The following is a 13,600-nucleotide window of genomic DNA, read 5'->3' on the forward strand; positions in this document are numbered from 1 at the left end:
TTACAACCCATCCTCTCCCTCTTTCAAAAGAAAACTGCACATTCCCTTTCAGGCAGAAATTTATCCCTGAAGTTTTCAATCATACATTTAAAACAATATCATTACCAACCTAAAGCAAAGGACTGAAGCTTGCAAGGATGTATAAACCTCCATCACAGCATCTGCTGACAGTCCCAAATCACATTAAGCACAGACTTCATCATTCAATAAAATTAATTCCTAAAAATCAGGCTATAAGAAAGGAAATCAACTTTGCACAGAGATGATCTTTACTGCATATGTGTGGGCATGTCTACAGACCATGCCTGAACTCCAGCTGAGACAAACACTACCATAGCACACAAGGGGGCTGAAAACTGTAATTTCCAACCAAAAAAAAAAAATCACAGTCATAGTTTATCCTGAACCAGTAAAGCACTTCAGGAAAACACTTCTACAGAGACTCTGGGAATAATAATGTTTCTTTCTATTCATGGTAGCATTCTCCCTCTCATCCCCTTTGGCCTGCTCTCTCTCAAGAGCATCAGACACACATTCAGCACAAACAACACTGAATGTTGTTTGTCTGTTCTGCTTTCCTACTCCTGCAACACCACTTACCATCTGCTGGATCCTGTGAAAGGTCTTCCCATGGAAACTGAAGGCCTGTTCAAACAAGACCTTGTCTTCCACTGTCCATTCATCTGGGAATGGAGTAAAGTTTGGCAGATCTGCCAAAGACTTCTCAATGTTGTGCTTGTGCCAAAACAGCATCCCGAGAGCCTAGAAATAACACAGACACCAAGGTGACAGCTGTAATCAAAAGAAACATTACTGGAAAATGGAAAGGGAGAGCTATGACATTTTTCTCAGGCAACACATTAGACATAATTCTGAGTGCAAGAAACCTGGAGTCCTAGGCTGTGAAGACCAGCTCAAAGTTTATCAAAACCACACAGGTCATCATGTAATAAAAGATTGGCAACAGGAAGGTGGGAGAAAAAACTTAAGCAATTAATTCAACTTTACTGATCATGGTATGCACAGATAAGAGCAAAGGCTTGGGAAGTCTACCTAAAAAAGACTGGAGGCAGCTTCTTTGCAGTGCTGGACTCCATTTCCTGGCAATTAGAAGGATGGTTTCTTTGACAGGGGTTTTTTATAATTGTTTATGGGGTTCTTTCTGAGGAGGAACAGGAAAAGAGAAGAGAATGAAACAAGAAATGGAAGAAGGAAAGGCAGAGAACATGCATCACCTTGACTTGCTGCTAAGAAGTCCCTAGCCCAAAGGAGGAATAAATCTCTCACATTCTGGGGGCTGCTCTTTTGTTCCCTTGAGAGAACAAGGGAACAAAATGAGAGACCTCATTTTGCTGTTGCAGTCTCTGCTTCTCATTCCAGAGTGCCTGTGCTGTGCTTCACCACCTGCAAACCCTTCCCCTTCTGCTGTCTCTGACACTCGTGCACAGCCCCCCTCTCCTAGGGCTCCACAGCCCCTCAGTGTTATGACACAACACTACCTCTGGCATGCCAGCAAACACTGCAAGTCATTTTGGGAAGGCCTGACTCTGCAGAGCTAAAAACCAGCCTTTCACAATTGCTGTGAAGTGAAAACAACCCCTAACATGCTGAGTAAAACGTAAGAGTAACCCTCTCATCATATGCAAACTCAGCTCAGGTTTCACAGCCATAGTTACCCTTAGCTAGTAGTTTCACCCTGGCTGCCCAGCGTTACAAAATCCCTCCAAAATCGGGGTTTCCCCATTACTTTGCTATGCAAAAAAGTAGTTCCTTTATGGGATCTCACACCCCTGAGATTCTGCAGAGAACATGCATACAAATGTTAGTGTTATCCAAGATCTTGCCCAGATCCTACTGGACTCTCAGTGCTGCCCGGACACCTTCTCCTCCCTTCTGCCACCATGCAGAACAAGTAGTTATTGAAGGACTGAGTTTCCTCTCCCCTGACAATCTCATTCAGCTTCAAATATAGATCTACCCAACATCTCTATTAGGAAACAAGGGATAAACAAGGAGTGAGACATTTCAGGAGGGCAGGGCAGCATTATATAGCACTGAGGTGTTAGTGAGGACTAAGGGAAGAGCTGCTTATATAAAGCAAGAGGTAAACAAGAAGATTTTCCTTACAGGCTTGTTTAAGAGGAGATGAGTATGCATCTCCCACCTGTGCTGCCCTGGAAGAACTCTGCACTCTTAGACAGGGCCTTCCCAGGCTCCTTTGTCCCAGGGTGTCTGACAAAGGCTGGCAGGGAAGGCCAGGTCACAGTCAGACTTACTATGGTGCTTCTAGAAGTCTGACACTACTACAGCACAGCACAACAACCCACAGCTGTAGTTCCTGCCCTGCCAGAGCTCACTGACCTGTGGGGAGCCTGCCCAGGCTGCAGGGACTCCCAGCAGCACAGCCCTGAGCCTCCAGCCATGATCCAACAGCAGCAGAGCCAAGAGCAGGGCACTGAGCCATGGGCAAGGGGAGTGAAAGGACAGGGATGGGAGCTGGGCTGGCACGGATTGGGCAGCTGGACAGGAACCTGCTGGGCAGAGCAGCACCAGCCAGCACACACCCCAGCACCCTGCCAGCAGCTCCCACCCCCTGCAGCACACTGGCACATCCCAGCCTTTAAAGAGATGTTTTGGGCAGTGGGCACAGGTGGAAAAAAGGCAATCTCTGTAGATGACTGTCAGCCAAGCCCCCTGGACAGAGGAGCAAAGTGACTGGCTGTCAGGGAATGCACGTGTGGGACAGGGCTGCCTTGGCCAGCAGAGCCCAGAGACGGTGGCCAATTGCTAAAGTGAGCTTTTACTGGCTTCCAGGGAGTCTGTATCAGCTTGTCCAGTTACTCAGCCAACAGCAACGCTGATGATACCTGCTGAAGACAGGGTTTCCCTTGGTGACACAAATAATCATCCTGATTTGAAAGCCTTGACACTTGTCCCTGTAATACAAAATGAATGTGTGCCTTCCAGAGCAACACAAGCTAGATCCTCTCCAGTTATTTCCTGAAAATGCCTAGCACAGCTCTCTAGGAAATCCCAAAGGACATGGCAAACATGTTTAACTCCAGAGTATTATGTAAGAGTGCTACAGAAGGAATGAGAAAATTTTTAGGAGCAGGGACACTTTTACAAGCTGCTCAGTCACTTTACGCTCTGATGTGGCAAGTCATGCAACTTCTGTACACAGAGGGGGAGAGAAAAATGGAGAAAAAGACTCAAAGGAATGAGTGGGAGGTCTGTATTTTCAACATTAAAATTAATGCAAATCTCTGTTAGCTAAATTTAAGTTTTTCAAACCACAAGAATTCAGTGGGTTTTTTTTTTAAATCACAAGCTTCATTTTCATCAGTCTTCTGTATCAGTCTTTCCTTTCCAAACAACACTTCTCCACTAAAATAATGAAACCCATTTTTACTATCCCAAGACCATCTCTCTTGGCAAATGTTATCCACAATAACCAATACTAGGATATACCAATATCAGCTGAAGGGAGTTACCATCTTTATTTTCCTTTTAAGTTCACAGCCTTTTGATGTCTTCACGTTCATTTCATTGCTGTTTTCTGCTCTTAGAAACTACAATTACCAAGCCTGATGATTCCTGGTTTTGCCAGAAATTTTTCTGGCTATCTCAACTTCAGTGTTCTTGTTCAGCAAGAAGTATTTCTGAGCATGAATATCAGCCACTGAAAGTCTGACTCAAGGATGACAGCAGAATCATTTACATAGAAGCCTTTTCCCATCCCAAGTATTTGTTTCTATGCTCACAGCCTCTCCCTGAACAATTTCATAAACTTTCAGGTTTTTGTACTTGTAGAGACAGTATGTGATTTGCCAATACACTGAGTTGTGAGATTCCCTGCCTTCCCTTTCCAAGCAAGCATGAGTGCATGAGGAAACTCCACAGAATTCGGACAAGTTTCCCAGGCACAAATCTACTTGCTGGGAGCAAGTTTTGAAATCATTGTCAGTTAACACAGGAAAGATAGTGCACAATCCTAGACCACAGGGAACAAAGGAGAGGTCTGTTCCGCACACCAGGGTTTCCAGCCCTAGGTTACAGGTCATGGCTAAGGTCAGTGGCCACTGGCAAAGTCATCCCCTGTTTACTGCACTGACAGGCAAGGTGCTCATCTGTGAAATGCAAAATGATTTGCAGCACAGTTTTAAGGTAAATAACTGTGGGTATCAGTTTGCCTCAGAAAAGCACATGATGGTTCAATAGCTCATTAATAACTGGCAAGACATCCATGAAGCAGAGACAGAGCAGTCAGCTGGAAACTGCAGTGCAATCAGGCAGCTGTCCAAAGATAAGCCAATCTTTTTAACATTGTTTAGGGGGTCTGAAAGTGCTCAAGAAGCAGTCACCAGAGGAAGCATAATACTCATGGCTAGACTCCATTAGAAATGATAATGGTTTTGTTTTTCTCCTTCTTTTTGACTCTTGATGTAAAACTAGGGGTAAACTCTGTATCCACAGAGTACAGGCTACTATCAGGGACAGTCAGATCTGGGACAAGTACTAGAGGAAAAAACATAGAAGGTACAGAAAGAAAAAAGCAGTTCTAGGCAGTCACTTGAAGTCATGTTTGAATACTTGCTGAAAAATATTTTAAAATAAAGTACTCAAAGGGTTGTTACCTGCTCCATATTGTATCCATGCTTCTCTTTAGCAATGGCAATATATTCATCCACTGAAAAACAAAGAGAAGGTGTAAGTGCATTTCATATATTGATCTCATCTCCCCTTTTCTTTCCCAATCTAAAACCCAGATCTGCAGCTCTGACTTCAGCCCTCCACAGAGAACTTTCATGAACAGCTCCTGTTTCCAACAATTCAGGAACAGAAGAAAATGTAAGAAAAACAAGCCACCAGACAAACTATGTATTCTCCTTAAGCCTAAATGGTCCATGATATCCAATCCAGCCCCAGTACTTCTGAAACACAGCCTATAGTATTTCAGAACTTGTTCATCAAAACTGTAGACATGACTGTGTCAGCTGCTTTTTGGGGTGAGTGTTCATTTTGTGGTGGGTTTTTTATTGGCTGGTTGGTGGTGATTTTTTTAATAGACCCAATTTAGTTGTTTTCTTAAGGAAAAACATCCCCAGACACAATCCATACCTTCCAATACTGCCTGAATCCTAGTGTTGCACAACCACTGCAGATATCTTGGTAAATTTTTCATTTCTTAACTCTCAGCAATTTTTATCTTGGACCAAACCCTACACTCTTGTATCATTATGCCCCATGAGCTTTAAATCTTTACAATGTGAATGTGCACTGGGAAGTTATATTGTGTTTAGATGGGACTAAACTAATGGCTTCACTCAGAGTGACTGAGCCCACATTATGTCCAACAGCACCTATTTGAGAGGAATGGATCAAAATTAGTAGCAGTGGTGGTGTTGTGAAGTCTGTGCCCTTGTGTCTGATCATTATTAATCACATTGTAATGATAGTAACACCCTTGAAAATAAAAACTTAATCTATAAGGTGAGACTCCTGCTTCACCTAGAGTGGAAGATGCCAGAAGCATCCTGGTTGCCTGTACAGTCCCCAACAACATGCTAGTTGTACCCTCACCTAAAACTGATACACACAGCCAAAGTTTTCATCCTTACACAAAAATCAGACTTCACAATGAGTCATATAGCAATGAACTCAAAAATCATTCCCCCTTCTTTTTCTACAGATACCCAGGGAAGGATGAAAGCAAGTTACAGTGCTGAGCCCCAGACTCACAGAGAGCATACACAGCAAGGAAATGGTTCTGTGCACTCTGCAGCTAAGGAAGCCACATTTTCCACAGTCTGGACCTCAAATGTGCTTCTTGCCTATTTTCTATCTTTATGAACACTTTTATAGAATAGCATAGTATTCTTTAAAGCTTTTCCATCGAGCTGGGACAGTCCTCAATTATTCCTTCAGCTTATTAAGTAAGCTATAAGCTCAAAAGGTACTGGGAAAACAGAAAGGATAAATCAGAAAACACACAGCAGGAGAGCAGCAGCCTCTTATTTTCAACTTGTCATTAATAATAAGAATTTAGATCTAGGTACTTAAAAGTAGACATCCCATGTTTAGACTAGCCAATATGACATGGGATAGAAATCACAGACCTTCACATGAAAAGTACAAAAACTTTGCGTTACTTTTTACAAAAATATGTTGGAAAAGAGGGACTTGTTAAGTGCCCTTCAAAAGTACATAAGAATATTAATACAGCCACATGTTGTGCCAGGAGAAGAGCATGCTATAAACACAGGCACAGTTCCACATTAGCAATGACATTCCATGAGGTTCTTGTCCTTCCAGGCTCCCACCTGCACACCATGGCAACTCCCTAAAGGAGTTGCTGACAAACCTGTACATTGCTCCATGTTTTAGATCCACTCAGTAAATGTTTTATTAGCCTGTTGGAAAAAGGTCTAGCCACAACCATTCATTTGCATTACTACAACACAAACACATCTGTTTCTCTAAGCCAACAAATTATTTCTAAGAACCACATTGAACTGGGATGAAAATCATCCATTCTTGCAAACAACCTTTTCTTGCACAAGGGAAACATAATAAAATAGTTGCAAAGGCAGTGGAGGTGCTTGGGACAATGACCAACTTCCTAGGCTGAATTTGCTGCATTGCCTAATAGAACATCCTGAGGGCTACCAATGCCCAGTACAAACCCTGAAAATCAGCTTCACCACAGGAAAAAAAAAAAAAAAAACAACTTGCAAAAACCACATCACAAGCAGAGAACATGATCCAGAAGAGACATACAGGGTAAACAGGGACAGAGAAGGGACTTGCCTCATATACACACCATCCCTTCCCTCTACATGCCCAGTGGGGCAGGGAACCTCAGTAGGATGGGGGGCAGAACAGCAACTTCAGGTGCCTCCAGAGTTACAAAACCACATCAAGAGCAAAGGCTGCCAGGAAACCCTACATGCAGCATTTCCCTGTAGTTCAGCTAACTGCTCTCTGCTTCCTTAAAAAGTAAGTATTGCACATGCAGTGTTATATATTTTGTTTAAGGAGGACATGAAGGAAGGAGGAGGGAAAGGAGCTGAATTCTCTCAAGTCCAAGGCTGAATTAAGCTCCTGAATGCTAAGTACTACTGCATTAACTACCCTGCTTTCACTGTGCAAAGATCTACAGCTCCTCATTTGACTTCAGCATCTGATCCTTTAATACATACAGAGAAGAGATGAGGTCGTTCTCCTTTCCAGCATATTATCCTTCTTATGCCTGATGTTAAGTAACGAAAACACACTTGCTCCCCAAAAAATCATTACAGCCTTTTCTCTCCTAACTAAGCAACAATATTAGCAAGGTCCCCACATATCAATATAATTTCCCTTCCAACAAGGCAATACACCACTGAGCCAAACAGTAGATTATGAGTGACTAGCCAACATGAAAGTAAGCTTTCAGGGAAAGATGCTTTTACTGTCACGGTAGGTTCTGTAACACCTCAGTGTTATATCTCATTGTTACAGTGGAGAAAGAGAAAAGAAAAAAAAGGCAATAAGGCAGTAAACTGACCGTGAGCACACAGCAGTAGTACTCCTAAACACTAAAAGAGCATCTGTGGGCGAAGGACAGACAAGGAGTACACCACCACGCTGTCATCTTGGCTTGTTTCCTGCCTGCTTACTGCCCCTCCTGCTCGTCATTTCTTGGCTAATTGTGAGCTCACTCGCTCTGATGCTGGCACCAGAGGAGTGACAGTCCCTTGAGCAATCCTTCCGATCGCTCTTTCTTTACCTTCCCCCTCCATATGAAGTAGGCAAGGAAGAGCACGGCACCAGCTGAGTCACAGGATCCCTGTCTCCCATACCAGTAAATCCTGGAATTGCCACAAGCTCAATGCTTCACATGCCACACCAGATAAAGAAGTGTCCTGTTCCATCCCTGCCTTCCCTCTGCACCTCCAGCAAGCACAGGGCAGCAGGCACGTGGAATTGTGCTCGCTGTGTTTCAGTGGCATTCATTCAGTCACACTCGGTGTGTAACCCAGCAATCTGCTCAGACATCACAGGAGCCTGGGGCAGAGCCCTGCTTACACCACAGAGACAGCTTGCCAGCACAGCTCTGAGCTGCTTTCCAGAAGAGAACAGGCAAGAGCAGCAGAGCAATCCCAGCCCATTTCCCCCAGCATAAAAAACACCACCAAGCACTCTTCCTAGCAGCATAACTTTTTCCTGAACAGGGCAGGTAAGAGCATCCTCACCTCCCATCCAACTCAAATCCTTACACCAGAAAGATATTTCAACACAGACCAGGCCAAAAATACAATGAAACTTGAATAGAGACAGTTGTGTGACAGGAGATGCATTGCTCCTCTGAAGGCTCTTGTTGCTACTAGAAACCAGATGGGGGGAGGGACAGAGAAGAGAACCATAAAATGTATTTCTTCACCTACTTGGCTACATTTCTTCTCTTACGTGCATTTTAGCTGTGTTGGGGTGAGCAGGATCCCTCTGTCCACCCCACACCCAAAACGGAGAGAGCATTGGACCAAAGAGCCCCTTCCTACGGCCAGTCATGCTCAGGAAAGCAGGAGTAGCACAAAAGGCAGGGATGCAAAGGGAACAGAGCCTCACATACACACTGTCACCAGCAAAGAGAGGCACAGAGTGCTCAGATGCTACAAGACATCTCCCAGATAAGAGATAACTGAAGGACCCTGGGTGTAGCACTAAGACAGCCAAAGATGTAAGGGAAATGGAAGGGAGTGGCAAAGGAAGCACAGAAAGATGTTTCCTGCCCTCTAGAGAGGGGAGTTTGACCAAAATGGTGCCCTTAACTCCCTGAATTGTTTTCTTGTTCCCAGCCAGCTTTCTCATAAAGATTTGCCTTTTGCTAACTCACCTCCCTGCAAAAATTCCTCACCAGAGGCAAAAGAAAGAGGAACCTCTTGGCTGACATAGGGAAGGAGGAAAAAGAGCAAACAACTGCATTGCTGATTTTCAGTCCTACATCCCTGAACAGTGAATTGAGACGTAAAACATGAGTCTTTATTTCAGGAGGGCGGGAGAACTGTGAAAAGAGAAATGCCTGAAAAGAATGACTCCCCTTATCACCATTTGATCACATTTCAATCTCTGAGTGGGTCCTTGTGGAGAATTTCTCCCCCCACCCAAATTCCTTGTCAACGACCCGACAAGAATCACATTGTGTTCAGCAGAGGCAATGACTCCAAGGCAGGTTTGCAGCATGAGTGAGTGTGCTAAAGCCAATAGAAAGCAACAGGAATGCAGAGGTAGAGCTGTTGCTGCAACCTCAGTTCACCCCTATTACTAGGGTACTGCAGGAGCTCTGCACACTTTGCATATTACGTGATGCAATACCCTGGCAGAAGAGGGTGAAATGAGGACAAAAGCAGCATCCTTTGCAGCCTCAGTAATGTGCTTCACAGGGTTTGATCAATGCTGGAACCTGCAAGGAATTCTGGATGTTGCCATACATCTTTCCCTCCCCTCCATCTCCCCTGAGAATAGGAAAAAAAAAATGAAAGAAAAAAAAAAAAAGAGATAGTCAAGACACAAAATAAATCTATACTATATAAAGAAAATAAAGACACGTAGACACGTGAAACTTTTCGAAATTCCAAAACACAATTATGACGGTACGCAAACAACGGAGCAGTTTTCCCTCGCCGATGAAAGCGAGCAGCTGCATTGCCGCGCCGCTGCCCCGGCAATGGCACCCGTGGAACGCTCCTGCCACCTCGTGGTCCCAGCTCGGCACAGAACGCTGCCAAAAGCACAGCAGCCCTGAAGTTAGCTGCAACTGGCAACGGGGGAGGCAGGCGAAAATCCCGAACAAAATCACTTAAATGAAACTAAACTCCACCTGATCTCACAGGTCGTTCTAACCTTAATTATTCTGAGCTTCTATTCAAAAGGTTCTTATGCCTTGGAAAAGCTATTTTCTCTTCTTGGTAAGATGTGATGTAACAGGCAGGAGAAGAGAGGGAGACAGAGCACAGAGGTGTTTTGTGTCCTGTGCTGACCCACCTGGGCAGGCACACAGCCTCCTTGAACACCTTTTCTAGGAACAGAGAGTGCTAGTTACACAGACACAAAGGCTACTTAAAAACCTCTTCACACAACTAAAGGCACAAGAGGATTTGGGCTTCAACTCCACTGCATCTGCAGCAGATGAGGATAAAGTCTGGATGCAACTGCAAGGCAAAGAAAAAGTTACCCCTTACCTGGAGAAGCTTACTTGGATAGGACCAAGAGAAAATCTGCTGCAGCAGGACATGGTAACTTGAGTCATGGGACTCCACAGAATCTATCAACCTCCCACCCACCCACCCCCTGTTGCTTAGATTTTACTTCTGTACCAAGGGTCACAGGGTACCAGTGCATTAGAAGTCTCCTAGGGCAGCAGGACGAGACTAAGCACTCCTATCTTCCATCCACCTCCTTCCACTTGTGAGCACAGGCCTGGAATGCCAGGGACCCACACTGGCACACTGTGCCACCCAAAAGCTCTTTCCCAGCACATCGGTTTCCTCCCCAAGCATGCAGTTAAAGGCATACAAGCACTGAGTGGTGGCTGGCAGTATGGAGATGCTCTGATCTCCCAGAGGAGCAGTCCTGGACTGTCCTGTCACCAGCCCTACCCACACAGGCTGCTCCTTTGTCCTGTGCCAGCTCTGCAGCCACTCAAGGCACTGACCACCACCAAAGCTGAAAGCTACTCATAGAAGTTTTATATGGCTGTGTACCATATAAAAATCTCTTTTATTGGGAGGTTGCACAAGCCTGAGAAATTATGAGCCCTCCTAGTTTCAGCAAGGAATGAGACTGACTCAAGCCAAAAGTGAGACTCATTCCTTGCCCCAGCACAGTACAGTGGCAGGGATAATCAGGCAGGTAGGAACAGGTCTACATAAACTTGCACTGGTGAGGAAAAATCTGTTCACAGAACCACACCTGGAGCATAGAAACTGCAGCCTGAGAGAGAGTAAATCAAGGAATAAAACAGAGTGCCCCACTGGTGAGAGATTTATCCCTTTAAAAACCCTAATACCTACCAAGAGTTTTCTTTGTCACACAAAGGCCATCGGTCCCCAAGCAGTGCACACTAATAAACTAAAAAGAAATACTGTATTTCCTACCTCCTTTTTTATTATTTTTAATACTGCTCTTTGCATGGCCTGCACCTAAGGACAAGTTCAAAGCTGAAACATCAGTGATAGTTAAAGACACCACTCATCTGCCTTTAGATTTTGCTACACCAGCTAGAAAGCTGTACTACAGACACTGTACTGACTAATTAGCACCATTTTTGTGGCTTGCCAAAACTATTTAAACTCTTTACCAAGGAAGGCCTTTTGTTAGTACACACGTAACTTTTAAAGCCTTTACCAACGGATGTTCCTTCCTGAAGCTGCACCCTCTGCTGACACCATCACACCATGAAAAGTCTCTAAAGACAGCATGCACACAGGGCAGTGTGTTAATGAGGACTGCCAGAAGGGAAGCCAGATGGGTGATGCTCTCTGCTGCTGCTCTCTCCTTCAGAAGGGCCACGTGGATCCCATGGTAAGGACATGCACAGAGGATCCTCTGGGAAAAAAGACTGCTCCTTACACATCCATCACGTTCAACTTACAGTCAGAACTTTGCTCTGCCATAGCAAATGAGTTAGCTTTAGCATAGTTTGCCATAGCAAATCAACATCACTTTACTGGAGGGATGACACAGGTTTAAGTATCTACAGAGCCCTGGGTACCATGAACCCAGATGTGCTACAGAAAAGGATGAGAGAGATCTGACAAGGCAGTAACAAAGAGGAAATATTGTCTTCAGGATCTAGCACAGAACAGGAAGAGCTAAAGGAGATAACCATGAGACCTAAACTGTGACCATACAAAACCTGAACATGGCTATCATTTAGCACTGCAAGCCTGATCCTAAATCAGACACAGACACTGGACTGTATTAAATGTAATTATCAGAGCAATTGGTATTGGGTTTAAAGCCCATGTGAAAAACAGAACACATTAGCTTCTGGCAGGGAGCAAACATTCATTCCCATGTACGACAAGTCACAGACAGGATAAATGCATACAGAAAACACTGAAACAACAAAGTGAGTTTATGGCAGAATAGCTCTTTGCATTATTCAGTACAGTGCTCTCAGTTCAGTCCGAGAAGCTCTAAAGCCAGATTTATTCTGCTGTCAAACTTTGGCTTGAGTTCACTCCACTGGGAGGTCACAGCCTAGGATTATACACTTCAACTACAGGCAGCAACACACCCAAGCAACTCAAGTAGCAACTTGAACATTATCAATACAGTTGTGGCAAGAGGTAGATTGTTAAATCAAATATAATCATTGTTCAGTGCAGGGGATTCTAACTTGGGTTAGAAGAAACTCCTTTGCACAGATTTTTGCATAGAAATTATCATGTTCACTCCTTGAGAATGCCTGATCCAGTGAATGCTTTCCAAAAGCCGTATTTGCCAATTTGAAAATAAACAAACACCCCAACAAACACCACCACCAACACACCAATCTGATACACACTAATGACACAATCAGTATGGGAGGCCACAGAGTCAGGTTACTAGCAATCCCATACAAGGTTTCAGTACCCTGCCTAGGAACATTCTCAGCTCTTCACACACGTCATGCTTTATACATTGAAATTCTTGGTCTGCAAAACAGTCAGCAGGAATACTATAAAGCTTCATTAAGTAACCTGCTGCCAACCAGCTTCAGAAGCCACCAAGGAATATCCAGACTGAAAACACTCTTAAAGAGGGTGAAACCTTCCACAAGGTCAATTTTCCAACCTCAAAGAGATTTTGAAAGCTCCTAAAAACCAGAACTATTATATTCTCTGCTGTTGGAGGAATGCAGACTAATGAAAGCCCTGTATCAGAGCCAGGCTTCCTAAAGAGCATGTGTAACTCCACTTCCCCACAACACAGGGTCTTTGTGCAGCATGAGGGAACATGCACAAGGGGCATGCAGGAGCAGAATAGCCATCAGGTTAAATTACAGCTCATTATTATTGTTACTGATAATAAGGCCTGTGACAAGGAAGGAGAAGCCACGCTGACTCCCTTTATATTGGACACAAAAGCAAAAGAAATTATCAATTTGTCCCATGGCTACCTCCTTGAGGGATGCCACTTGGGCAGAAAGGAAGCATCAGGCAAGCCAGCAGTCAGCAAGAGGAAGGAGACAAGTCTGAGTCACACAGTTGCTGCCCTCAGCAGATGTGCATCATCCCAGCACAGACAGGTCAGCCTTTGGAAGACACTAACATTCAGTGCATCCCTTCTTGCACTTATCTGCTTCCTATAGACTTAGAAGCAGAAGAGGTGCAAAGCTGTGTCTGACCTCTCTAAGGAGTCCATGCAGAAAGAGAGCAAAGTCCCACAGCCAGATTTTGAATGACATAATCCTTACAGTAGCCTCTAAACCAAAGCAGTAGTGTTATGCTGAGGGATATTAAGGCAATAAAATACTGCCAAATTAAGTTGTTTTAGAAAATTGAGTTACAGATTCATAGAGCACATGCTGAAACTTGGATTACATGCAGGATCTCAGCCCTCAAGGCTGACC

The 13,600-nt window shown here is 44.2% G+C and overlaps 1 protein-coding gene across 2 annotated transcripts in view; it reads right to left on the reverse strand.

Moving 5' to 3' along the window:
• Window positions 1-13,600, reverse strand: part of RCOR1 (REST corepressor 1) — an 82,920-nt gene that overhangs the window by 19,290 nt on the left and 50,030 nt on the right. For both annotated transcript variants that reach the window (XM_064713579.1, XM_064713580.1), the window contains 2 exons: window positions 4,638-4,690; window positions 601-762 (listed from right to left, as the gene is read on the reverse strand). In XM_064713579.1, the coding sequence (XP_064569649.1) occupies window positions 601-762; window positions 4,638-4,690 (215 nt within the window). The remainder of the gene's footprint in view (window positions 1-600; window positions 763-4,637; window positions 4,691-13,600) is intronic.

Source organism: Zonotrichia leucophrys, chromosome 5 (assembly GCF_028769735.1).
Source record: "Zonotrichia leucophrys gambelii isolate GWCS_2022_RI chromosome 5, RI_Zleu_2.0, whole genome shotgun sequence".
In the NCBI taxonomy this organism is placed as follows: domain Eukaryota; kingdom Metazoa; phylum Chordata; class Aves; order Passeriformes; family Passerellidae; genus Zonotrichia; species Zonotrichia leucophrys.